Below are 26,003 nucleotides of genomic sequence, written 5' to 3' on the forward strand. Positions count from 1 at the left end.
TTCCTTTTCCCCAACATGTTAACAGAGACCAGTGAAAAGAAATAGGCTGCTTTGTTCCCATCAATAGAATCTATACAGCATCTTTTTCCCCAGGGATTAATTCAGCTTTTGATTAAATCTTTCTGAGATTTAAATCATGATGTTACAAACCTCCGAGGAGCTCCTCTATGAGTTGTGACCTTATTTATTGCTCTCTGCTGTTTGATAAAGTGTGAAGATTGATTTATAATAGTGTATACTGTGTTTGAAAACAAGGCATGGTAAAGAGAATTGCAAAATACAAGATTAATATAAAGTAAACATTGCAAAAAGTACGTCTTGGTTATAATACGCTATAATTAATACTGAGTTACAACTGTGTAGCTAGTAACACCAGTGTCAAATGAGTATAACAGTGCTCTCAGAGCTGTAAATTATATCCAATGATTAGCTAAATAAGGCTACAATTAAGAGAAAACTGGCAATGCTGAAAAAGGATTTTGAACCAATATCACATTGTATACTTTAAACAGATTAGTTTGGAGGACTTTTGAATGGAAACAAGCTCCTTTTAAATAAACTATTCATATCCAGTGTTCATTTATTTTTGTCAGCCTAATTTTGGATTCAATAATTATTTTGCCATGAGTGTCATTAAGGATGGAAGCGATTTAATGTTTGAGGACAACATCAAATGAATCCTTTATCTCTAATCTAGTCTTGTCCCTGTACAAGACTAGTGGCTACTCCTTTTTTTTTCCTCTTAAAAATCCCTCTTTACCCTCAAAAGGTTTTTAAGGGTAAAAAGTTAACCCTTCAAAAGGAAGGCTGTCATTATTCTATTGCCCTTGCTAATTCCAGCCAGAAGATTCAAAATGCCCTATACAATTTAAACACCAGTGGAGACAAGTCACAATGTGAGGCCTACCCACTGAATCACAGTTGTAGATGAATGCAGTATTTGGGTAAGATAACAGGAAGTTTTTATTTTCTATTTTGATAAAATAATTGGCAAATCTTACAGTGCTATAAAATAGACAGAGAGCCATGGGAGGTGCTTCTTGTGTTATTTAGCAGATTTCAATGTACTATTGATAGCTCTATCACATTTCCAATAATTACGAATACATTTTTCTGTAGGAGAAAGGGGGGGGCTAGGAACTGGAATACATTTAACCACCTTTCCCCATGGCTAGGCTTATGCTGAATCTTGCAGTGCAAGTGGCTGGGAGTGAGGACCACATCTGAAATCTGGACATAATAACACATTCTCTGCAATCTCTGTCACGAAGATCACCAATCACCTACAAGGCACAGTGGACATCCTGACAGCGAGCCGTACCGGCAGCAATCTATCAGCTTGTCCCATATTTAACCTGATGACTTACATATGACGGGGGGACAGGGAGATGCATTCTGTTACAAGTCTTCAAAAAATATTCAGTCCATGCAATACACCAGAAACTAACATAACATTGTAAATCAACTGTCAATAAAAAAAAAAATTCAGCCCATTAGAGTACAATTGCTTCCTAAGCTGAACTATTTAGCAGGTTTCTCACTAGGGGCAGTGGCTCGTACTTAAAATTCACACTTTCCAGGGTTAAGTACCAAAACAGAGCTAATCCGTTTGATAAAGTCCCACATCACTTCTCATTATAGAAATCACCACTTCTGCCTTTGCCATTTGAAAGGAGACAAGGTAAAATACAGAAGGTGCATGTTACCTTAGAGCTGAAATCCATCCATGAATATGGAAAAGCAGGGGGAGGGGGGAGATCCAGAGAGGAAACAGAATAACGATAAGCGAGTAATGTGTACTGATCTGAGGAATATGCCAGGAGTTTGGTTATGATAAATAAGAAAAGCAGAAGTAGATTTGAAACATTCGTTTCCCTTTATTAGCTCAGTGAGGCTGATGTGTACTGCACATTTAAAAAAAAAAATCACAGGAATTTTCATACAATGAATAAAACCACAACAATACATGTAGAGTTGGCAGGTGGGAAAAAAAAAAAAGCCCGACAAGGGCTCAACTAATCGCTCACTTTCCCTCTTCAGCATAGTTCAACCAACAGTATTACACTTTCACCTACAAATCTTATAGTAGCTCCATCAAATCAGCAGTTCATATTATTGAAAATGTCTGTCACATAGGTACAAATTTAGAATCATCACATTATATTACATGGCTATTCTAGGTCATCTATAGATCAGGTCTTAGACTACAGTGATTGAAGTTCTCGTTACAGCCATCGAAAAAGGACACATAATCATTACCTACTGTAAGTTCACATCTAAAGGCATGAAAAGGTTTCCTTTTTTTCAACTGACCCAACCATCATACCCCAATAGTGCAAAGTTCCCTCTCTGCTGCTTTGAATGTTGACAGCCCAACCGTTGCTCTCAGAGTCGTTTAGCAAAAATTGATTTTGTTGCACTGGAAGAATTATTCTGCTACATCTCTTGAAAAACAAAAAACAACCCACATTTCTAAAGCACCAGTTCAGTTACCAAAATTGTAGATGTGGTACTTACCACAGCATGAAGGCAATGGCCCGGGGTCATCTAAAAATCCTACAGATCTATGCTGAAATTTGCCTCCAGTGATGATGGGGTGCATGTGTTCATTGGAAATATTCTCTCCAAAAAAAATTTTAAAAATAAAAATAAAAGGAACACAGTTTACATTTTGATGGGCTACCCACAGTGTCTGCATAAGATACAAAAGCTCTATTTGGATGGTCTAGTGAGTCTCTCTTTGCACTAATTTTAGATGCAATTTGAAGTCCATGGAAGAAAACTATCTTCATGGTAACAATATTTCTCAGGCCAGAAGGGGGGATAAATGAATCCTCAACATGAAATCTGTAGTGTTGTCTTTTCATAAGTAAGAAAAGAAACCAAGATTTTTACTCATGTCAACAATCCAGGGCAAAAAGGAGAATGTATTGAAAATTGGATCACAAAAAATTTAAAGGCAAAATAGAGAAAGCATCTGGTCCTTGAACACATAATATGATTTACTAAATATTGATTTCTTAAAAATAATTTATTGCTCTTAATAGTCTTTTTTTATTCTTATTCTACAACAGAAGATACTCAAAATTCAGAAAGAAAGACTGTAAACTTTAGTTTGGCGTCCACACAGAGTTAAAATACCTGCATTTAACCTACGGAACAACAAGAATTAGGCGGATTAAAGATGTGTTACGGTCGTAACGCAGGACCTGTGAACAAGTTCTTTTATTTCATAGTATTTTTATTGCTTTCTATCTACTAAGAAATAAGAAGCCAAAAACTCAAGCAAGCATCCGACAGGACAGACAGTGGATTCACTCAGAACACAATATGCTGGTGATAAATGAATGCAGCTTTCAAAATTAGCTGCATTGGCCTGGGGGTGAAATCCATTTTATAAGATCGTGTTGGGCGAGAGAAAGGAAAAGAACGATTACGTAGTAGGTATATCATGTCTTCCAGAAAAGTCATGTCGGCCAAACTGTAATCGGATCTCAATTTAAAAACTTGAATGTACACGCCAAACTTTACTGACTTCCATTCCAGGGCTCCACACTCAGAGGAAATCCTGATGCTCAAAAATGGAGGTTTTTCTGAAGTTTTTATTGAATTTAGCAGAAGCAATGTCATCAAGAACAACTTCATGGTCACGTCAGAGGCCATGCTAGTGCAAGTAGAAACACTGCTTCTGCAAAAGCGGAATTTCCCAAATGAAACACTTAAACTCCAACCTGACAATTGCCATGCATCCTAGGTAGAAAATTTCCACTGGCTTTATTATTTTCATCATCTCATAATTTATAATAAATAGGCTATCTGCAACTGATAAATATGTCTCTTTAGTAAACAAAGGAATGAAATATCAGTATTTATACAGGATGCATAACTGTAAAAAATACAGATAAATACCATCATCATACTCTGCCAAGGGAAAGAGATACTGGCTTCAAAGATAGTCTTCAGACACACATTAATTATTGTAAAAATCATACTGTAATTATTACCTCAGCATTTTGTATCAAATTAAAATCACAAAAATTAAAACAAAACAGCATTTTAAAAAGATTTTTGACCTCTAGTTTCAAAACTACTGTTGATAGAGAAAATAAAAACATTTCTTAATGGTTACCCATTGAGAGACTTTACATAAAATCATGATATCTTCTAGAAAAATTTTAGATGAGAAAATTTCATTCCCCTAACAAATCCAGTGTATAAAACTTCAAAGAAAAACAAGCAACAAGAAAATGTGGAAAAATATCGCAGAAGTGGTTAATACCTTTAGGGGGCTAGGAGATTTCTTGACAAGATGCTTGGATCGAAGCTCACCTAAGAAGGGATGGTTGTGCGTAAAGCATCGATTTGTTGTGTTGCACTCAACGGACACACACACTGTCCTTTTTTGTTTGTTTTGTTTTACAATCAAATATATATAAGCGGTAAGTTCAGCTTCTAAATATGTTAGTGTACAATAATTGTTTCACCTCATAATTACATTTGAATATTCTCGATTAAGAAAAATTTAGCAGTTTTGAAAAGAAGGCTGCATTTACAGTGCATAGCTGTAACAAAAAAAGAACATCATTGTATCATATGTACACAAAATAAAAATACTCCATTTAACATCTGTAAATACTTAACTACATCAGAGAATGTAGCAATTATACTATCTGAACGCATCCCAGAGAGTTCTACCCAACTCCCATTAGTAATGTAACACCGTGCTCGCTCCTCAGAAAGAACTACTGAACAAGCTGCAAGCTTGACCATTGACAAGGCTTTTGAAATTCGCTGTGGAAGATCAACATTTTGGACATTTACATGGGTGTCATGAGAAAGGACGAACTACAGAAACTTCAAAATGTTAGGAAAGTTGAGCTCGGTGCCCGAAGTATCCTCTCCCACCCAGATTCCATGGCAAAAGGAAAAAGGAGAAAAAGAAAGAAAAAAAGGGAGAGAGAGAGAAAGGATATGAGTTCTACGGAACCTGCAGTTTCTTCGGGATTGTCATATAACCGTTACGTTATGAGAGAAAGCTTGCTTCAAGTTGATTTTGCACTTTCTTAAAAAAAACAGAGTACGGAGGCTGATGCCCAGACATCAGTGGCTGTCATTTTAGGGTGGCTTGTGGTTGGTTGGTTTTCTTTCCTTTTGGATGTACATATTTTTTTTTTTCCTTTTGAATAGAATATGAACATTTTGAAGTTCTAGGTTTTAAGTGTGTCTTCATGGAACTGCTGCCATTTGAAGTGGTTTGCCCTTGCACGCTCTGGTCAGGTGCCCCCAGTCCCCACCTGTACATACACACTTCCCCCAAACCAGGCAAGCACACGCGCGCGCGCAACACACACACACACACACACACACTCCATCACCAAGAGACTCAGGGAAAGCAAAGCTGACACCCATAAATAAACATGTGCTTACTGGGTTTCCATTCTGTCTCTTGCCTCTTCAGCAGCTGTGTTCATGTAAACCATTGTTGTTGTTCTTGTTGTACTGTTGTTGTTTTGTTTTGTTTTTGTATAGAGAGTGTAAAGTAGGAGAAATTCCTAAGTATGACTTGCAACAGTCTGTTAGGGAAGGACGCGCTGTCCCGTGAGGTATTCACCGTCCCTCTGTCATCCTCAGCCAGGGAACATGTTACCTGCGCAAGCTTCTCTGGGCTTCTTTCAGTAAACTATCGAAATCCAGAGAGTCATACTTGCTCTTGGTGGAAGCAGGGTCAAAGTCATCTGAGTTTGAATCTGAAAGAAACCCAAGCCAGATTTAGATGTACCCTCTGCTGATGGTCATTAACTCAATCATCTATTCTAAGATTACCTGATTCAAGAGCAACTTATCCAATCGATATACTTTAAAAAATATGCCCAGCTTTTATTAGTATATGATATTGATGTTGGTGTACACATATATATATGCATATATTTACATATATATTTTTTCAGAAGGTATTTATATGTATGAATATTAATATGTGTATATATATTTGCAGAAGGTATTTTTACAGTATATGGTACTGGTATATATACACACCAATATTATAGTTAATTAATTGTATATTTATTTATTTATAGCACATGTATATATTTGCAGAGGGTAAGGAGTGATGAGCATTCAAAACAGTCATCTATTGACTCATTTTAGATTTAAACACTCCTGGAGGTAATCAGAACAGACTTTAATATTTCTTTTCAATAGTAACTTAGTCAATCAATATGCTTTAAAAATAAGCCCCCTCTCCCTTCCTGGCATGTTAAATGACTTACCCAAGGTTCCTCAACCACTTAGTTGGAGAGGTTAAAAGTAGAAGCTGGAACTAATTTTCCTATTCAGTGGGATTGATTTCATTGAGCATGAAAGCCAGTTGAGTGGGAGAGAGATAATTGTCAGAACTTCACCCACTCATCACCCTGCTGCTCCCCTTTCAGGAGGGAGGGACATACGATCTCCAGTACCTTGAGGGACCCCAGCAACAGTGGCACAAACTCTCCCCAGATTAGAAGGTTTAGGAAAATGCTTCATGTCCAGAGAGGGCAAATGCAGCCTCTTTACTCACTAATGGGAGAGGAAAAATATACCCGTATAAATAAAGCCATGGTCTTTCTTAGATCTTTAAACTAGTCCAAGTAAGCTTTTGTGCAAAGCCCCACATGCCACTTTAAGAAGCCCTGAACAAAATGGAGGTATGCCAGCCACGCTGGACGCAAGGTAAAATTCTGTCAAATATTTCTGATTTTTCTCCTTTGACATCTATGGAAAAGTCAACTATTTCTTCTGGTCTCTCAGCTTGAGAAAAGGTATCTTGGAAATACAATAGAAAGCCTCTGGCAAACACATTCATTCCTTGGAAAGCACTTACTAGAAGACTAAACCTTTCTGGGAAACGTTAACAATCTTACTAAAATATAAATATTTGTGTTTTACCCAGATTAAATTACAAAATAGAAATGCTCGGTGACAGAAAAAGGTAATATTAGATAATATGGGGGCTAATCACCGACCTCACAAGGTGTTCTTCTGAAAAGGTTGCAAATCCCTTAAGCTCTCCAGAACCAGGCTGATTCCCCTTCCCCACCAGCTTCAATCTACTTTAAAGACAAGGAAATTCCTTCACTTCTTTTTTTTTTTCTCATTCTCACCATCCCTTGTCTTTACTGCATTTCTTTTTCCAGGTAAGATGAACAATTATAGTCAGCCTCAGACATAAAAACAGGACAAAAATGGCCCATCTTTCCTCACTAAAATTTTATATGGTCAATCTTAAATTACACTGGCTTACACTCTTCTCTTCATAGCCTAATGAATAATTTGCTTGTATAACCAAAGCCTCATGAGCAGCTGTTGTTCAAATCAAAATCTCTTCTGTAGACACACAAAAAAGTTCTGCTCATTGTCAGAGATTAGCCTGAAATCAGAATTCCACTTGCACTGTAGATGAAGACGGAAGAGCTGTCCAGTGATGGCAGTCTGTGTGACATAAAGTCAGCATAGAACCGTCGAGAATATATATGTGTATCTTTCCTTGGAGGAGATTTTGAGAATATTTAAAATGTCTTAATTTGGGATTATTCATGAAACCCAGAATTTTCTGGGTTTTCATCAGTAAATACTAAAAGCACGTTGATACAGTGGATTTCAAGGGTTTCTACGCTGTGAAATACAGTGGTTGGTGCTTACGTATATACCAACTTTCATGGGCATACTATGTCAGTCGGCACCCACAAAATCTTTCTCATTTCTTGAAGAGACAATGTGTTTATATGCAACTCCTGTGGCAATAACATCCACTCCACCCCTCTCCCTCCACTAAAGGAAGGATATTGCAACACAAGTAAGAGATAATGAAATTTTTATAGGAAGAACCTGAAAGCCATGCTAACAAATTAAAAAAATAAAATTTTATAATTAATAATACTGTATTAATAGAAACAAATCACATCACAACTGTATTCCGAGCACCTAGAAAACTGTTGGCACAAAGTGGGCCCTCAGTATTTGTCTAATGAATGTATTAGTCTTGAACACCCACATATTATTAAAAACGTGATTGAAAATATTTGTGTTTAGATCTGGGATTGACTTACCAATGAATGGCAAGGGTATATGTAAAGTTACATATGTATTCAAGATGTTGATAATATACTACATTTCTTTGAGTTAATAAAGAGTTTGTGACCAATGTTATTTGTTTACTTTTTATTATTTACAAATTCTAAGCCAAAACTAATTCCTGATCAAAATGATCATATTCTTAATCATGACCCATCCTTCTGTTTTGACCCTATAGTCCTAATTTAATTTCTGTCTTTCCTCTTTGAGATTTTTCATCAAGCTCTTTCAAATGGAAAGATCTATTTGTTTATAGAACAGTAAACAGAAAGACACACAGATTACAGATTCATAGAAACCAGACTTAAATATTGGCTTCATCATGATAAGCTGATCATCCCTTTAAATTCTGAGTCTCATTTATAAATCTGGCTCATAAATAGTAACTAGAATCATTGTGTTTTGCACTAACAGTATTGTAAGTAACCATTAAGTGGCCTTAACAGCAGAAAAATGGAGGCCTAAATAGACATTTCTCCAAAGAAGACATACAGATGGCCAACAGGGACCTGAAAAGCTGCTCAATATCGCTAATTATTGGGGAGATGCAAATCAAAACTATGATGAGGTGTCACTTCACACCAGTCAGAATGGCCATCATTTAAAAGTCTACAAATAACAGATGCTGAAGAGGGTGTGGAGGAAAAAGGAACCCCCCTACACTGTTGGTGGGAATGTAAATTGGTACAACCGCTATGGAGAACAGTATGGAGAGTCCTTAAAAAACTAAAAATAGAATTACCATATGATCCATCAATCCCACTCCTGGGCATATATCTGGAGAAAACCATAATCTGAAAGGATACATGTACCCCAGTGTTACAGTAACCAAGACATGGAAGCAACCTAAACGTCCACTGACAGAGGAATGGACAAAGAAGATGTGGTACATATATACAATGGAATATTACTCAGCCCTAAAAAAGAATGAAATAATGCCATTTGCAGCAACATGGGTGGACTTAGAATTTATCATACCAAGTGAAGAAGTCAGACAGAGAAAGACAAATATCATATATCACTTAAATGTTGAATCTAAAAAAAATTATACAAATGAACTTACTTACAAAACAGAAATAGACTCACAGACATAGAAAACAAACTTATGGTTACCAAAGGGGATGAGGGGTGAGGGGGGTGGGGGAGATAAATTAGGTGACTGGGATGAACAGGCACACACGACTATATATAAAATAGATAAACAACAAGGACCTACTGGATAGCACAGGGAACTCTACTCAATATCTTATAATAATCTGTAGTGGAAAAGAATCTGAAAAAGAATATATATATACATGTATAACTGAATCACTTTGCTGTACGCTTGAAACTAACACAACACTGTAAATTAACTATAATTTAAAAATAGCAGAGAAATGGGATACATGAGCTAACTTAATTTAGGAGAGCAAATAAAAATTTTAAAAATTGGTAATCTATCTAAAATGATAGGTTGCTTTACTTTTGGTAAAATTCATCAGTATCACATCATTTTCACTTTACTCTTGACATATACGTAAGCTCCCAACCCCTCTAAGAGTCCAGGATATGCTTATATGCACCTTATTCAGCATTCATGGCCCGAGGCACTTAACTTCAACTATTCAGGGAATAAAGACAAGACATACATGATGTTGTTTGGTTCCAAAGCTGGCCCCTGGTGTTGATTCTTTCATTTTAAAATAACTTTTCAAATTTATAACTTCTCATAACAATCATTTTTATTATAATTATAGCTACTATTCATTGAGAATCTATTTTGTGCCAGACACTGACACTATGCTAAGGGCTTCACAGACACAAATTTAATCTTCACAACAACATTATAATGTATTTTACAAATGAAGAACCAGAAGCAGAGGGAGTTTAATTGCTCAAGGTCAAAAAGCTAACTCAGGTTTCAAAACCAGGCCTGCGAAATTCCAAAGCCAAGGCGCTTTCAACTACACCAGGCCTACACTCAGATCGACTCCACTTCCTGCATTTGTAAGGCTGGAGGGAAACGGAAAAATCCATGCTATTACAATACACATCAAACACACCTTTCAGGAAATCAGAGCTAGCTTAGCAATGGCACAGTTTCTATTGCTGCTGGCAAGGCAGAGAGATAACTAGAGGAGAAGCATTCTTCTTAGAAATATTTCAGGGAGGCTCCAGTGCAATTTGGAAATACTATCCCATGCTCCCTTTACCAGTGATGAATCACGATCTAAAGGCCCCTCTAGGTAGCTTATTCTAAACTCTAGATGTTTTGAGAGACTAGAAAACACCCTGGCCTTCATCACCGAAGAAAATAAGTCAAATCAACTCAAGACTTCAATCTGTCTGGACTGTTTTTATCAGCCAACATTTGAACAAATGACTTGCCACCTTTTATATTTTCATCCCTAGGCGTCTATCTCTCTAACAGTCAACTGTCTCTCCCCTGCTTCATACTATCTATTTAGCTTGTGAAGTGAATTATAGCATATTCCTCCTGAACAATGCACCCCACCTGTATCAATTACTCTAGGAAGACATCAGTTCAGCTGAAGGAAGAAAAAAGCCCTGTATTTGGTATTCATTTTTTTCTTTATACCAAAGCCAAAGCAAGTGCAGATAGACATATAATAATGCTTAGGAGCAGATTGATATGTTAATTTCATGATGATTATTATAAATTGATTTCAATAATTATGTCATATGCACAAGACATTTGCCATTTTCCTTCCTTCATTATTTCATGAAGGAATTTAAAGGCTTACAACACACACATTAGTTAGGGAATAACATGGAAAGGAACAAAATTAAAATTGGAAAGGAAATCAAGATGTCCATCGTGGCATTATTTATAATATCAAAAACTGAAAATGTGTTTAGCTATAAGGGAACGATTAAGTATAATGGCACTATTTGCCAGACAGGATACTATACAACCATTAAAGTGTACTGGTAAATTATTTTTCATCCTTTGAATCACAGTGGAAAATGAACTTATATAATATTAATCGAGAAAAGTAGAACTTAAAAGTGTATATATATGTATAATATGACCTCAACTACAAGAAATTTGACGGTCTGACACAAAATACTGAACAGCAAATCCCATACTAGGTAACAGTGGTTATCTCTAGGTGATAGGCTATTTTTCTTAATACCTTTTTATATTTTCCAAATGTCACCCCTTGAGTCTGTACAACTTTTATAACAGGCAAAAAGGAATACTTATCTATTTTTCAGCTTCCTTACCTGTAAAATGGGGATGATAATATCCACTTCCTAGGATTGTTCTGGTAATTAAATGAGAAAACGCTTACAAAGCCTTGGCACAGTGCCTAGCATATGGAAGCACTAAAAAAAAACAGGGTTTTTTTTTCTTCTTTTGTTTTAAAGAGACTACAGTGTGATTTAGCACACGAAATTTTACTTTCTCCTCTCTCTGGGTGTAATTTGTAGAAAATGTTGACATTTCTAAGAGTTTGTGAGATAATAAGGAAAAAAGAATAAGACTTTTGCATATTCTGTTCTGCAAAGCAATGATGCCAATGCTATAGCTTGTACAAAAGGATTCAGGGTAGGCACGGAAAGCAGTAACAGATTACAAACGAATACAACACTTGCACACTCAAAACATACCACACACACACACACACACACACACACACACATACAAATAGTGCAGAATTTCAGCATATGGGCAGACAGTAGAAACAATTTGCTTCTTCTCTTTGTTGCCAAAACTTAAGCCCCTTGCTTCTGAAACTGTCTCGTGTGTTAAAAAATAAAAAATAAGATAAAATCTGTATTCAAATATTCCCTCTAGTAAAATAAAGCGATGGTCCAACCCAATGTGCCTACAGTTTACATATGCTTCCATTTTGAGCTCTACATTATGGATTCCTCATTCTATGTACAGTAAAATCCATACCTAGGTCTGCATAGTTAGACTTGAAAAACTGCTTGCGTCCACAAAAGTACAGCTCGAAGTCAGTTTCATTCGACCTGCGCAAAGTATATCCATTTTCAAGAGCAGCAAAAGCATCACAGGTATAACGGTAGGTAATGAAACCATAGCTGTCTCTGCAATGGACAAAGAAGAGAAGTTCAAAGCTAGTGAGGAAGGATTAGCATATATGACTGTAACCCTTTCTACTTTGGAGACTTCGCTGGTGCCAACGTCTGAACCACTGCATCCATTTATCAGTGTGATTGTCCTGTCAAGCAGCTAAATACTTATTTCTGGGATAGGAAATCTCAACTAGAAAGATTAATAAATAGGGATGAAAGAAAATAAATAAGGTTCTGAACTCAACATGTCATCTGTCAAAGCATTCCCACTCTAGTAATCTTATGGCCATAATTTTTTACATATGTCAGCTTCTGAACAAGAAATAATCTTGAAGATTCTCACCCATCATCCCGCAGATTTACTGTGCACTCCTCAATTTCACCAAAAACTTCAAAACGGTCCCTCAGTTCTGTCCGTGTTGTGTCAGGTCTGATTTTACCAACATAAATCACACGGCGTTCTTCCTAGGGGGGGAAAGTGAGAAGACACTTGCTACTTCTGAAGATAGGAAAGAAGTTGAATGCTAGAAACATTTATAAATGTGCAATCATGCATAATAAGAACCCCCCCCCGAGCATGCCAATTAAAGCAAAACACACACTAAACCTGAACAAAAGACTACACGTCAACCAAGTTTTACTTTCCATTTCTTCAGTATCACTCTCTTCTGCCTCTCACTCTCTTCTACTTTTTCTATCCATCTCTGTTTCTTTGTCACATGAAATTTAATGTATTATAGAAGAAATGTGTGTAATGCAATCTTTTTTATCACTGAATAGCTGAATAATATCTATTAAATATTTTAACACTTGTGACTCGATTATTAATCTTCAAAATTGGTAGGAAACTGACCTGGCTTGCAAAACTCTTTAATTTCTCCTTAACTCAGAATTGCAATAATAAAATATACACATTTTTTAGTTCTATTGACAAATCATTGACATCCGTTACTATATAATTTTAAGATGTACAGCATGATAGTTTGACATACAAATTTTGACACCCCTCAAAATATTGATTCTTAAACTCTAGTATAAATACAAATTACCTGGGGTGCTTATTAAAAATGCAAATGATTGGGTTTATTCCAGCTGTATTAAAAAAATTTGGAAAGTAAGCTTCAATGATCTTTATTTTTAACAAGCACACCCCAGTGATTCTGATACAGGTGGTCCAAAGACAATAATTTAAAAAATACAGTCTTAAAATACTGGCCATTTTAAGCCATGGGTCTCCAAAGAATAAGAGCTATAAAAGAGGCTATAAATTTCACTTTGCCAATGAATCTTATTTTAGGAACAGACGAGAAGGGTGTGGCCTAATTTTCACAAGTGGAGTCAATATCATCATAATCTGAAAGTCAACAGCAATTTATAACCTACAAAATATGGGAAGAATATTTTATAGCCTGAAGATGGATCACTTTTACAGAACAAGAATGCATTCTTAGTGTAAGAAGTAATCGTATATCTCTTATTCCAAGAAGACAAGGCCAAAGATGATGATGTTTCTCAAGCTGAGAAAAGGTGCAAGAAGTTAGTATAATGAAGTGCTTACCAGTTAGCTTGTATGTCTATCAATGGCAAACAAGAATGAAATGAATTTAAGGTTGGAGAGATTTAAGTTAGACGGAGGCAGAGACTAGGAAACACAGGGCAAAGGTACAGATTTAGCCTGCCTAAGAGTTTTCTCTGGATGTGCTGAGAATATCTTTTTACATCTTGGATGATGTAAAAAGTCATTTAGGCTTAAAGCAAAGAGATGTCCTATGTTATTTACTGAACATATGTCCATTTCATGTGCCCAGTATTTAGCAAAGAACTTGGTAAAGAGTGGACTCTCAATAAATGTTTGAGAAACTTAACTGAACAATTCACAGACCCTATAATACGTATCCTCCTAGGTGATTTGATCATCCATGTTTCTTCTTTTACCATATGCAACACTCATATTTCCGTTTTCATCAGGAAAGTTCCTCTGAGCTTCAGGTTCAAATAAACAACTATCTATTTGACATCTCAGGTTGGATGTCCCATAGGCACCTCAAACTAGACCAACATTACCCAAACCAAACTCTGTAGTTCAGCCTCTTCCCAGTGGGTCTTTCTTGTATCAGTGAAGTTAACATCAACAATCATTTTCCTCTCTGAGACTTGAGGTGAGGTTCGGCTTTCTATTACAAGTTGCTCTGATAGAACACTCTACTTCTCCTTTGTAGTTCTGTGTCCAATTGTAATTAAATAATTAATAGTTTATTCGGTGTTTAATGTCCATCTCCCCCAACAATGAAAGCTTCATGAAAGCACCGACCATACCAGTCTTATCGACCACTATATTTTAAGGGTACCCAAACATAAGAGTCTTCTTAATGAATATTTGTAGAAAAATCAATCAATTAATCACTTTTGACACCTAGTTCCATACCCTTCATTACATCAAAGGTGACTAAGTGTGGTCCTTACTCTGAGACTCTCTAAGACAGTGGAGAATGAAAACCAGGTTTGGTGCTTTATCATAGGAAAAACCTTACCCAAGTAGCTCAGCTGAGTGTACTAACAAAGGTTTCCATGATTTGCTTTTATGGTTTAAGGGTAAGTGCTCTCACTTGTCTCACTCCACTGAAACAGTTGGTAAAACACAATTCTTTGACAGCAACCACTGAGCCTACATAACTGACCAGACGAAGTACAGCAAGCAGAGCGGGCTGCCTGATTCGCTTCCATGTAGATTGTATGTCTCAACTGAAGGCTGTAATTGTGTTGTTCCAGAGCCCCCAGCACATCCTGTAGGTCAATAAATATAAATGGAGAGCGAGGCTCGTCCCGGAGCAGTGCTGTACACTTGAGCAAGGGAATCATCACATCACATTCCATTCTATTTATGCAGCCAGCTCCAGCCAAACAGCAGAATTTGATGGGACTGTTATCTAAACTTCCTGGCGCCTGCTTGCATGAGTGTTATTTATTTATTTATTTTAATGAATGTCTTTAGGAAGGTTACTACTGTACAGAGGAAAAGGAGGCAGAAATGCAGAAGAGAGAGAAAGAAATTGAACCATCACAAAGAAATTGCTCATCTACCATTAAGGGAATATACACAGCCTATGTTCATCTTCAAGGAAATTCACAGTAAAAGTGAAAATCGACCATATGCACATCCATATGCAGACATATTGGGATAGTCTCTGAATTGCTTCTTTATACGAAACTCTATGCAACAATAATCCCAAAAAAGGATAAACCAGAGGACCTTTTATATTGGATACTGATACATTCTGCACTAAAAAGAAGACACAACCTAGATAGGAAAGACAGAAATCCAAAGGGCTGTTCCGCAATCACTTAAATTACCTATTTGACTGTCAATCTTCTTTTATGCAACATAAGAATGCGACCACATCTTGCTATCTTACAAAGATCAGAGATTGAATACATGTTGAAATTCTCATTTGAGAAAATGATTAGTGTTTGGTTTTCCTAGTGATAAAAATGAAATTAAAAGGCATCTGAAGGTCTAAAAAGCAAAGACAAAAATCTTTCCAAGATTGACCAAAATGTCTAGTGAAGAACTGATTATTTTTAACATGTTGCAGTTTTATTAGACAGATGAATAGATTCCATATCTTTAAAAAACCTTAACATTTGCAGCCAATTTTTCAAGACATTAATTTCTAAACATGAGATGAAAGGAAAAGAAATCAAAATGCTTAATAACATTTCCAACTTCTTAAAGGCTTGGAGGAACTCTAAACCTTTGGAAAAAGCTCCTTGAAAAATGATTTTCAGACCAGTTTTCCCTATCGAGGAGGAAGGAACATTTATCAAGTATATTTTAGCTTCAATTTTCACAAAAGCTAGTTTGCTGATGGGGTGGATAATAGAAGTGAAGATTTATGTTGCATTAACAGGTATGGTAAATCCTCATTATATCAAAACACAGGGGATGAACAGAGAAAAAAAATCCGACTGAATTAAACTGACTTTGCATTATCAAAATCTTTATCAGAAAGTGGGTAGAGCCTCCCAGTTAGCTGGGGGAAATATACAATGGTTGTTTCTCATCAAAAAATAAGTAGCTCCTGGTAATAGGGGTTTGACTAAGAAGAAAAGGAAATTAGTAGTGAGATTAACATTTACTAAATTCTAGTAGATGCCAAGTGCTGTGCTTGATGCTTTTCTGTGGGTTATCTCACTAAAATGCTCTGCAGTGTTAGGGAACAATAAGGAGCAGCCTGATATCATTTGGATTTTAGTTCTCAGAACTTTTCTTCTACATTTCCAAGTCAGGATAATTTAAACATCCCTCTTCCTATGCTAAGGAAACTGCATGTCAACTTTGACAGTGAAAGATTTATGTTCACCTCCAGATTAGTTACAACCTAACTTCCTCAAAAATTCCAAGGATATTACAAACACTATAGATGAGATGAGTGGATAAAATTCATGCCACTTCTACAGTGAATGGTATAGCTAGGTCCTCTATCTAAAAGAGAAAGTGAGAGGGGTGAATGACCATGAAGAGGTGTGAATGGATAGAAACAAAGGCCAAAACTCTGACATAATGCCAAAACAAGTTTCCTTTTTTGTTGTTTTTTCTCTTGTTCTTAACATGGATAACACTCATCTGATTCAGTAGGCATTCAGTAAGTGACCGTGACTAGGAGACACTTTCAGGGGAGAAACAAAACTATAGCTTTCAGTTTACCAAAGTTACTTCCATCCAAGTATGGTCCAGGAATACTCCTCCTTAGTGTCTTAGGTTGGATGGATGTGAATACATCCAGGTTAGTTTACTTAAGAGCTAATATAATTAGACATTAAGTACTATACTCTGGCTTCCAGAGTTCCAATATCCTGAATTATTTCAAGCCTATGAGACTGAGAAAAGCAGAGGATAAATTGGGTTTTGAGAGCATTTAGATGGAAATTGGAGGAAAACAGCAACTTAAACGATGGCAATATTCAATCACAACATATGATTCTGTGTAATTACTAATTATTAGTCTTTTCTTAGCTGTCTGATTTGGTACACTGAAGTCGGTCTGAATAAAGACTTTTGGACACATACATATTAAAAAGTTTATAGATGACCTAAACCACCATCTCCTTCTTACGGAACTCAAAAATAAGTCAATATTATAGACCACAAGACAAGGTAGCAAAGGTTAATTTTGTAAAGTATCTATTACATGATTGTAACATTATTTTTTTCATTTCCTTTTGGAGCTTCTGTTTTGCTGCTCCCCTGATTATAAAATTGATCTGAATTAATGAATAATCCAGCACTGCACCCAAGATATTCCAGATATAATTTGTTATTTATTCATTACTTTAAGGGTGTCTCAGAAATCTGAATGGAAATCACCTACCCGACCAACTTCGGCAAACTGTCCTAGTTCCTTTAGCTGTTTCATGAATGACTTATCAAGCTAATCTAGTCAAATGAGTCAAAAATCATTGCTTGTATCTCCAAGTCCGTAAAAATATATTTTGCAAATGCATTATGGCACAAGAAAGCAGACCATTTTGAGGAAGGAAATCAATCAGAAAAACTTCCTGCGGGTAATCTCATTAAATAGTTCCACTACGCCTTCAAGATATTCTTCAAAATCTTTATTATGACTTAAAGGACCCTTCAAGGATCTGGTGACCATGGAGCCCTCCAGACTTATTTCTTGCCTCTCCTGTACCCTGGTGTTCTAATTAAATGACTAGCAGTTTCCCAATATAGCTTGTTCTTTTCCAGAGACTTAGTATAAGCTAAAGTCTCTGCCTAGAATAGTAATTTCCAATAAAAATATAATGCACCATATGTAACTTTTAAATTTTCTGAGGCACATTTTAAAAAGTAAAAAAAACAAATTTAATTTTAATAATATATTTTACTTGGCTCAGCATAGCCAAAATATTATTGTTTCAACTTGTCATTGATGTAAAAAATATTAATGAAGTATTTTACACTCTTTTTTTTTTTGTACTGTCTTCAAAATTCAATCACACTCATAGTGCATCTAAATTTGGGACTAGCTGAATTAGCCTCATGGCTAATGGCTCCCACACTGGACAACACAGGTGAAAAAACCTTTGCCCTTTCCTCCCTTTAGGTTTCAAATCAATCTCACCCTCCAGGGATACCCTCCCTCGTTCCCAGGGCTGGTTGCCGACCCATTTGCCACTGCAGTACCTTAGGCGCATCCTCTGCAATAGCAATTAACACACCCTATTGCCTCTTCATGTATCTTTACCAGCCAGTAGACTTGAACTCCCTGGATGTGGGGACTAGGTCTTACCTAATTTTAGAACCCAGGCACCTAACAAATGTCTCTCATACACTCATGTGTTTTCACTTATTTTAAGCAAAAATAGCATCTAATAGTCCAAGTGGGAATTGGTTTAATAGTTAAGTCCCAAATCTTTATACTAAGCTCTTACTACCTATGGGTCACTGTGTTAGTAAACAATCTCTATGTCCTAGTTTTCTTTTTTAATCTGCTTTTTTAAAAAAAATAAACATCTCAAAGCCAAAATTCTCACAAACGTCTAGTTAATTATGATGACTTAATATAAGCCAAGTTGACATTTGCACTATAATTGCTGTCTTTCAAAGGGAACTGATACAGACTGTCTTAGTCGAAGAATTAACCAAGGAACTGGTCAATATTTGTGACACAGGGAAAGGCAGGGTGGTAGGGTGGTATCTGCTTCCAGACTGAGGCTAGTGGCCTCAAGAGTGCTTTTGGCTCAGGCATCTATGGAATATAGACCATCACACTCTTTGATCTATTTGTAAAGAACCAAACTAGCAAAAATGACCCCTCCCTCCCTTTCTTCACCCTAGTAAGTATCTGGCACTAAATTTTCTTGGGAAGAATAGAATAAGCACATGTCATTTATCTACATCTATCTACATAGCTTTGGTTACAGCTGTGTTATATTTTGCACAAATGAGCAAATATATGATAAAACAATTTCTCTCTTTAGTGTCATTCTTTTGGGAAGAAACATGAAGAGTTTTATCAAATACGAATATGAAAACATTGAAATAACTATTTACCTTCATGCTTACTCAACATGACTCTCTTTGGTATATATTAACTGTACCGTGCCACGCTACAAGGCTTTGTAAACTATATGGCACTCTATAAATGTGAATTATTATAATTATTGAACAGGCTATTAATTAAAAACATCTAAATTAGAAAATTGAATTTTTAATTTTCATTAGTCTTCTTAAGTGTTAACTAATGATACTCTGGCAGATGTTAATATCACAGCTCATTTGAAAGTTGAGAAAAATGAGGGAAAGTGTTATAATTTTCACAAGGCCTTTAATTTGGTCTTAGGTAGATTCGAAGTTAAATGGCAGCAAAGCCCTAGATCGTTAGCCTACGTATTCAATTACTTCTCCCTCCTTTTTCCTTGAGTGCCTGACTTAACAAACCTCTCAGTTAACCTTTTTCCTCCAGTTGATAACTGTTGGCCAATGCTCGATTTGGACTCTATTAGTCAGCTCTTCCAGGTAGGTTTTTCAAGATTTTGTTGATGGTTGTGGGTTGTTTTAAAGGTACCATATCCATCTAACATTTCCAGCTAAAAACCATTTCCCTAAGCCCTGGTTAGCTTGTATGCAAGATGTGTCAAAGGTTGATCTTCATTGAAATGACGTTTAGCAGCTAACAGACAGCAGCTGCAATGAATGAAAACAGTGCCATTTCCAATGGATATGCCATGGCTCCCTAAAGCACCATGTTGGGAAAGCCCTCAAGGCTCTATTGGGGCTCAGTGGGAAAGATTTCCTTAATCAATTAGGAATATCTGCCTTGAACAAGTACTGGATGCTGACAATTGGAGGACCTCCTTTTTGCCTTCTAAGGTCTGACCAACGGAGAACAAACTAGATGCACATAACCTAGACCCTAACCCCAAAGGGTCAGTACTGTGTATATGTCAAGCGAATGTAATACCCTGCAGTACGTGGTGCTGAAATCCATAATAGGTTATTGAAAAGCAGTTCATAAGAAATATGGATGTGTTAGTTGTTGACCTGGCACAAGGAAGAAATGATGACTTTCTTAGCAAATCTTTCTCTACCACTGCCTTTAAATCTAACTCAATCCAACTCTCACGTCTGCCAAAAAGACGAAAACTGAAACCAAATAGTGATATCTCTTCATTTTCCACTCAGAGAAAAAAAAGCAGCAGAGAACAATACAAAGAACTCATCCTCTGGCTTGATGCGACCAGTATCTGACTGGACAAATCTCTCCTTCCTCCATTTTTAGAAACAAAGGTCGAAAACAGTAATGAGCTTCAAGATGAATGAGAAACAGGTAGTATGGAGGAGAAATACACTGACCTAACGTTTTGCTTTCCAATAGTCTGTGTTAAGAGGGACTGAGGACTCACTGATGCTTTAAAGCCAAAAGGCTGAGTATTGCATATTCTAACAAGAGTCTTTCCCTTATTTTCTAATCTATGCCCACCCCCACGAAAAGAAAAGACAGGAGAAAAAAAGAAAAGAAACCCTCCTGTAAAATGAAAGTAAGCTCCAAGCTGCTTACAATTGCCTTCTGCCTTTGCCTCTCTCTCTGTTTGGCCCTTTCAGACTCCCGTTTCTCATACTCTCTGCGGTATTCTTCCCTCTTCAGCCTCTCGTGCTGATACTCTTCGTAGCTGTCATACCTGAGAAACATAACTTCATCATTAAGGCAACCACCTCCAAACACATGAGCAAAATTAATCGGAAATTGGGGAGGGGGCGGGGTTTTAGAAAACATCTTGTCATCTACGGGAGGAGATGAGAGGCGCGGAGGGAAAAGGACGTGTGTCATTACCTGGGCCGCCGGCCGTAGGGCGATCTTGAACGTGATCTCGCGCACAGGGGAGAATTTCGGTGCGCGCGGTGTCTGCAGTGGCCTGACTCATAGTAGTAGCAAGATCTGGGAGAGAGGAGGAAAAACAGAAGGGCATTTGCAACTGCCAGTGAACCCCAGTTTATCGGCATGACTGAACAGCCCCTGGAATTCCGCATTACATAAACCGGCTTTCAGTTCCCAGCTACTTGTGAGATTTCCCAGTGACAGTTTGTGATCATCTAGTCAGCTTAGAGGTCTGGAGTGACGTGTTCTCTTGCAGCGTCTCTTATTGATGTGAATGCCGAACGCCGGCCTGGTACACTGTCAGCTTTATCTTGCATGGATCTCACCTATCCTGGCACAAGGCAGCTCTCCAGGTAATGGAAAAAGGTAGATGAGCAAGTTTCTTACAAATTGCTCTCTCAGATCTGACTGGCTCAAGGCACTGTGTTCAAGAATGACAGATTTAAGAGAAGATGGGGAGGAATGTATGGGTAACGACAATCTCCTTAGTTCCTGTGGCACTGGGAATGGATGGTGAGGGGCTGGGCTGCCTGTGGGTTTTGAATGCATTTTTTTGCCTTTGTTTTTTTTTTCACTTCCTGGGGACGCCTTAGGCTTTGGGTGGGTTTTGACAAGGTTTACCTTGAAGAGGATCTACTGCCTGGGGACCTTGATCTTGACCTGGAATATGGTGATCGAGAACACGACCTATGTCGAGAAAAGGACCGTGAACGAGAGCGCATCCTTTGGGGTCTTTGAGAAAATAAGGATTTGGGTGGTGACACGGAATCTCTACATGGAGAGTTAAAAGAAGAACAAGAAGGCGACACATGGAACAATGAATAGGACTGCGTGCCATCCCAAGGGGACTTCAGTTTATCACTTTCATCCTCGCTGTCATCAAACAGGCCATCCATGGCTAGTCCTGAATTTATAAACATAGGTAGTTTGGAGAATTGTTCATTACTGAAATCACTGTCCCTCAGTTCACTGGTCTTGTCTGCTTCGTCGTCAAAAACAGCTTGACTGGGATGACCGAAGTGCTTGTTCAGCTCAGCTCGGATTTCCTGGTCTTGGAGCTGTTTTCTGGTGCTGCCGGGAGAGACCTGCCTGCTCACCCCCGAGGCCTCTCTCGGGTAGCACTGGTCTGAATCTGTGGAAGAGCGCATCTGCCCCTGCCAGTTGGAGGAGGCATCTTTATATTCTAGTTGTCTGGAGTCGTGGAGCTCCTGTGATATATTAATGAGTATTTCCGTTTTGGAATTAATTGACTGACAATAGTCATGGTCACCAAACAGCCGCAGACTGGGCCGCTTGGCCTTCCTTTCCTCGTGTCCACTGGTGAGCACGGAGGTCTTGCTGAGCTGTGCGTACAACTCAGACTGCTCGGGCCCTTTCCTGGTGGAGTTATTGTCTTGGATACCGGAAGACTCACTGTACCGGGCCTTCTTTGATGGCGGAGGTACCACAGTCTTGCAAGAGGGCTTCAGCTTTGGAGAAGCCCTAAAAGGGTTATCTTGGTTGCCTTTATGAGGAGGAGTTGTGGGTGGAGTTAGGCCTAAGATAATAAAAGAAAAAAAAACGGGGAGGGGAGAGAGAGAAAGAAAAGAGACAGAGATACGTTGTTAAATGCCAGGATATGCTTTCCTAACTTTTCCAAGATTTCAGACAATGGTTAAAACTCAGTGAAAAGGAAGGAAACTAAATTCATGATAAGACCGGAAAAAGTGACTCTGTCTCCCGAAGCCTCTGTCACCAAGAAAAGATGGATCTACGATATGAGGCTGTGGTGAAAGCCATGATATTTTGTATTTCAAACGCCAATGCTAACCGATCCTGCTTCCCAGGAAACATGAGCACGTCACCACCAGGCATTACAAAAGCTCAGATTTACAGGGGCTTCTCACAGTCTTGGTTGTGGAAAATTAACACGGTAGGGACACAGGGAAATCATAGAAGACCTTTGGTGGCATTTGTCTGCAAAGAATGCTGGGGAGGATGCATGTAGGTCAGGAATTTTTGTAAAATCAAGGATATCTACCCACGGAGCCAAAGAATTAGGCAACTTTAAAAAAAAAGAAAAGGAAAGAAAAGAAAAGATGGGATGACAGCAACTGGGGGGGAGGGTGGGAATGACATTGGCAACATCAAAGTAAGTTCAGTAAAATGCAGCCGGCTAACGCAGGGTACCAGACAACTCTACAACATGACGGCAATGATTCTCTGTCTCCACAGTTCATTAACTTTGTAAACCATGGCTAATGTAGGTATAGTACATTCTTGTAAGCATAACTAATACATTCTGTCAAAAATATGGTTCTGCAACAGAAACTTAAGTGAACAGTAACACTAAATATTGCGGTACCAGTACACCATTTTATCTGGAGCACCACATCAGGGCGGGTTAGGAGGCTGAAGGATTGAAACGAATCCAAGCTTCGGCAACTAACTAATTGAAAAAATGAAAAAAAAAAGAAAGGAAGAAGAGGGGGAATCTGTCAGTTGTTGCCTTTTGTGCTTTTCTACAGAGGGCAGAAAATTCCATCACAAGTCATTGTGGGAGAGCGTGTGAAGGCTAGTTATCTCTGTTCAGTTTCACCCCTAAGTCCTCCTCAGCCCTTTATGCCAAGGAAGAAGAATTGTGGAAAAGCTCCAGAGTCGACGGAACTTTGAAGAAGGGCAGGCTGGAGTTCAAATGACTTTATGCTTACAAGGGAACATTTTAGTTTACAATACACTTTTTATTTAGGAGGACGGGAGGATGCTATTCAGCAAAAAAGAACTTAAGTCCACAAGAAGCCTGGGGTTGGACTTAAGGCGACTGCAGGCTTCAAGGAAAATTCTACCTTGACACACACACATACATACACACACATAACCAAGTAGGGCACAGAACGCTACATGAAGTTTTGGTATGAACAGGAAGACACTCCCTCTCTCCCCTACTTGACAATAAAGAGATAGAAGAAATTAATATTTTCCTTAAAATGAAATATTTTGCACCAATATTTGGCAACTTTTATTATACGTAGCTAATTCTCCCTAAAGGAGGGAAGGAAACGTACAAGAATGCAAAAAGGTTTGACTTTGGACATCTCTCCCAGAAAAGTTCAGAAAGACAGGGAAATGCAAACACAAAGAGAAGGAGACACTGCTCTCCCTTCGTGACACATCTGAGTCTCAGAAAAGCTTCCCTTTATCAGCAGCCTACTGTACGCCTGCCCTCCATTCTTTGCTTGAAGATAATAGGGAGGTGACATTACTGAAGGAATCATCTATGTCACTGAAGTTCACTCTCCTTGTGTTCCCTCTTTCATAGACAAGTATATCTTTTACTCACTCTAAGAAATTCCTATATGGCCAATTTTCTCTCCTCCTTCCCTCCTTCCCCTCCTTCCCCTCCTTCCCCTCCTCCGTCTCTTCCTATTCCTCCCATTTCCCCCTCCATCTCCTTCTCCCCTTCCTTTTCGTGCTTTCTTTCTTACCCTGTCTATCTTTCTGTTTGTCCATCTCTCTCTCTGCTTGTTTCCTCTACCCTTTGCACTGCCCCATTCATACACACTGATTTCAACCACATGCTACCTTCAATTACTGCTACAACAAATGTAAAGATACCAACTCCCAGCAAAGAAATGACAAGATCTCAAATATTTCTCACAGGAAGCTAAGATGCTCAAAGAAATAATGATGAATAATCTCTCTTTGCTGAGTAAATAACAGTCAAATATTCCAAATGAGATAGCCCTTGAATTGGGGGAAATGACATTCAACATCCTCAAATACAACTTCATAGATCTTTTCATGATACTCTGAATGGGGGTAATTTTTACTTTTCCAATAATTCACTGCCAGGATCACTCACTTACCAGATATTGCTATATTTTCACGCTTATCTTTTTGAATGTGAATTACATCTTGTCTCTCCAGACAGATGAGAAGCTCTCAGTGGAATATTGCTCGGGCTTATTTTTGCAAAATGTTACACTCATTTTTATTTTTCTAGATCCTCCTTTACTAGTAGGTGTCCCATTTCAGTGGCCCACGGATCACTTGGGAAGCTGGTCAAATATTTTTAATGACACGGTTCATAGACCACTTATGGAGAGCCACTATCCCGCCGCGTCTATGTGGCACCTTGCCTTGATCTCAGGTAGATATATTTTGACTGACATTCTAGACTTATAAAAAGAAACCCTAAACTTCAGAAACACCAAATTAGGCCACTATTAAAGAGAGACTAGTTCTAAAAATAGCTCAGCTATCTAGGGATTTTAAATATAGAAATTCTTTTTCGTCTTGAACATTTGAAACCCTTGTCCTAGTACCTAAGCTCATTATCGCTTAAATAACCGATTCTCAAGTTGCTCTTGGGAGCGCTAACACATGATTAGAGTTTCTTGGCGTTGAAAACAAAGCCTTTTACTTCCTTTTCATTTTAGATGGCCTGTGGCAATTAAACAGACTTTCACTCAGCACCTACTGTGTGCTGAATATTCCACCAAATGCTGGCATTTCAGGGATTCAGCCCCCAGGACTTCATAAAGAGATCATTCTTTAAAATCTGCAGTGAGTACAGATTTTCTTGTGTATCTGCTTAAAACTTACAGAAACACCCTGAGATAACCAGATATACCCTGTGAGTGAAAATATCGGGGCTAGAAATTTCGGACGGCCCTGCTCATTAAATAATACTCTCTTAGTAGATGGAAGTTATTTTAGGATTAGTGAGTCGGTGGGCAGGGAAAAATAATTCAGATCATTCCCTAACCTTTTGACTATTTGCTGAAACTTCTTCAATCTGAGGAGAATACCCCAGAGCAAGACTGAGACATCTTAAGGAGCACGAGACTGCGTGTCACCAGTGCCTCATTGAAAATCTATTTCCAGATAGGGTTGAGATCCAGAGTAAAACAAAACAAAGCAAAACAAAAGTATAAGAAGCGGGGCTTCCCTGGTGGCGCAGTGGTTGAGAGTCCGCCTGCTGAT

The 26,003-nt window shown here is 37.9% G+C and overlaps 1 protein-coding gene across 1 annotated transcript in view; it reads right to left on the bottom strand.

The window, feature by feature from the left end:
• Positions 1-1,181: 1,181 nt before the first annotated feature.
• The window catches only part of PPARGC1A (PPARG coactivator 1 alpha), a 98,530-nt gene continuing 73,708 nt past the window's right edge, over positions 1,182-26,003 (bottom strand). The window contains exons 8-13 of the mRNA XM_073805123.1: positions 21,660-22,575; positions 20,994-21,098; positions 20,721-20,841; positions 12,503-12,624; positions 12,020-12,171; positions 1,182-5,747 (exon numbers count right to left, since the gene is read on the bottom strand). Coding sequence (XP_073661224.1) covers positions 5,644-5,747; positions 12,020-12,171; positions 12,503-12,624; positions 20,721-20,841; positions 20,994-21,098; positions 21,660-22,575 — 1,520 coding nt within the window. The 3' untranslated portion in view covers positions 1,182-5,643. The remainder of the gene's footprint in view (positions 5,748-12,019; positions 12,172-12,502; positions 12,625-20,720; positions 20,842-20,993; positions 21,099-21,659; positions 22,576-26,003) is intronic.

The sequence above is a fragment of the Tursiops truncatus genome, chromosome 5, assembly GCF_011762595.2.
Source record: "Tursiops truncatus isolate mTurTru1 chromosome 5, mTurTru1.mat.Y, whole genome shotgun sequence".
Lineage (NCBI taxonomy): Eukaryota > Metazoa > Chordata > Mammalia > Artiodactyla > Delphinidae > Tursiops > Tursiops truncatus.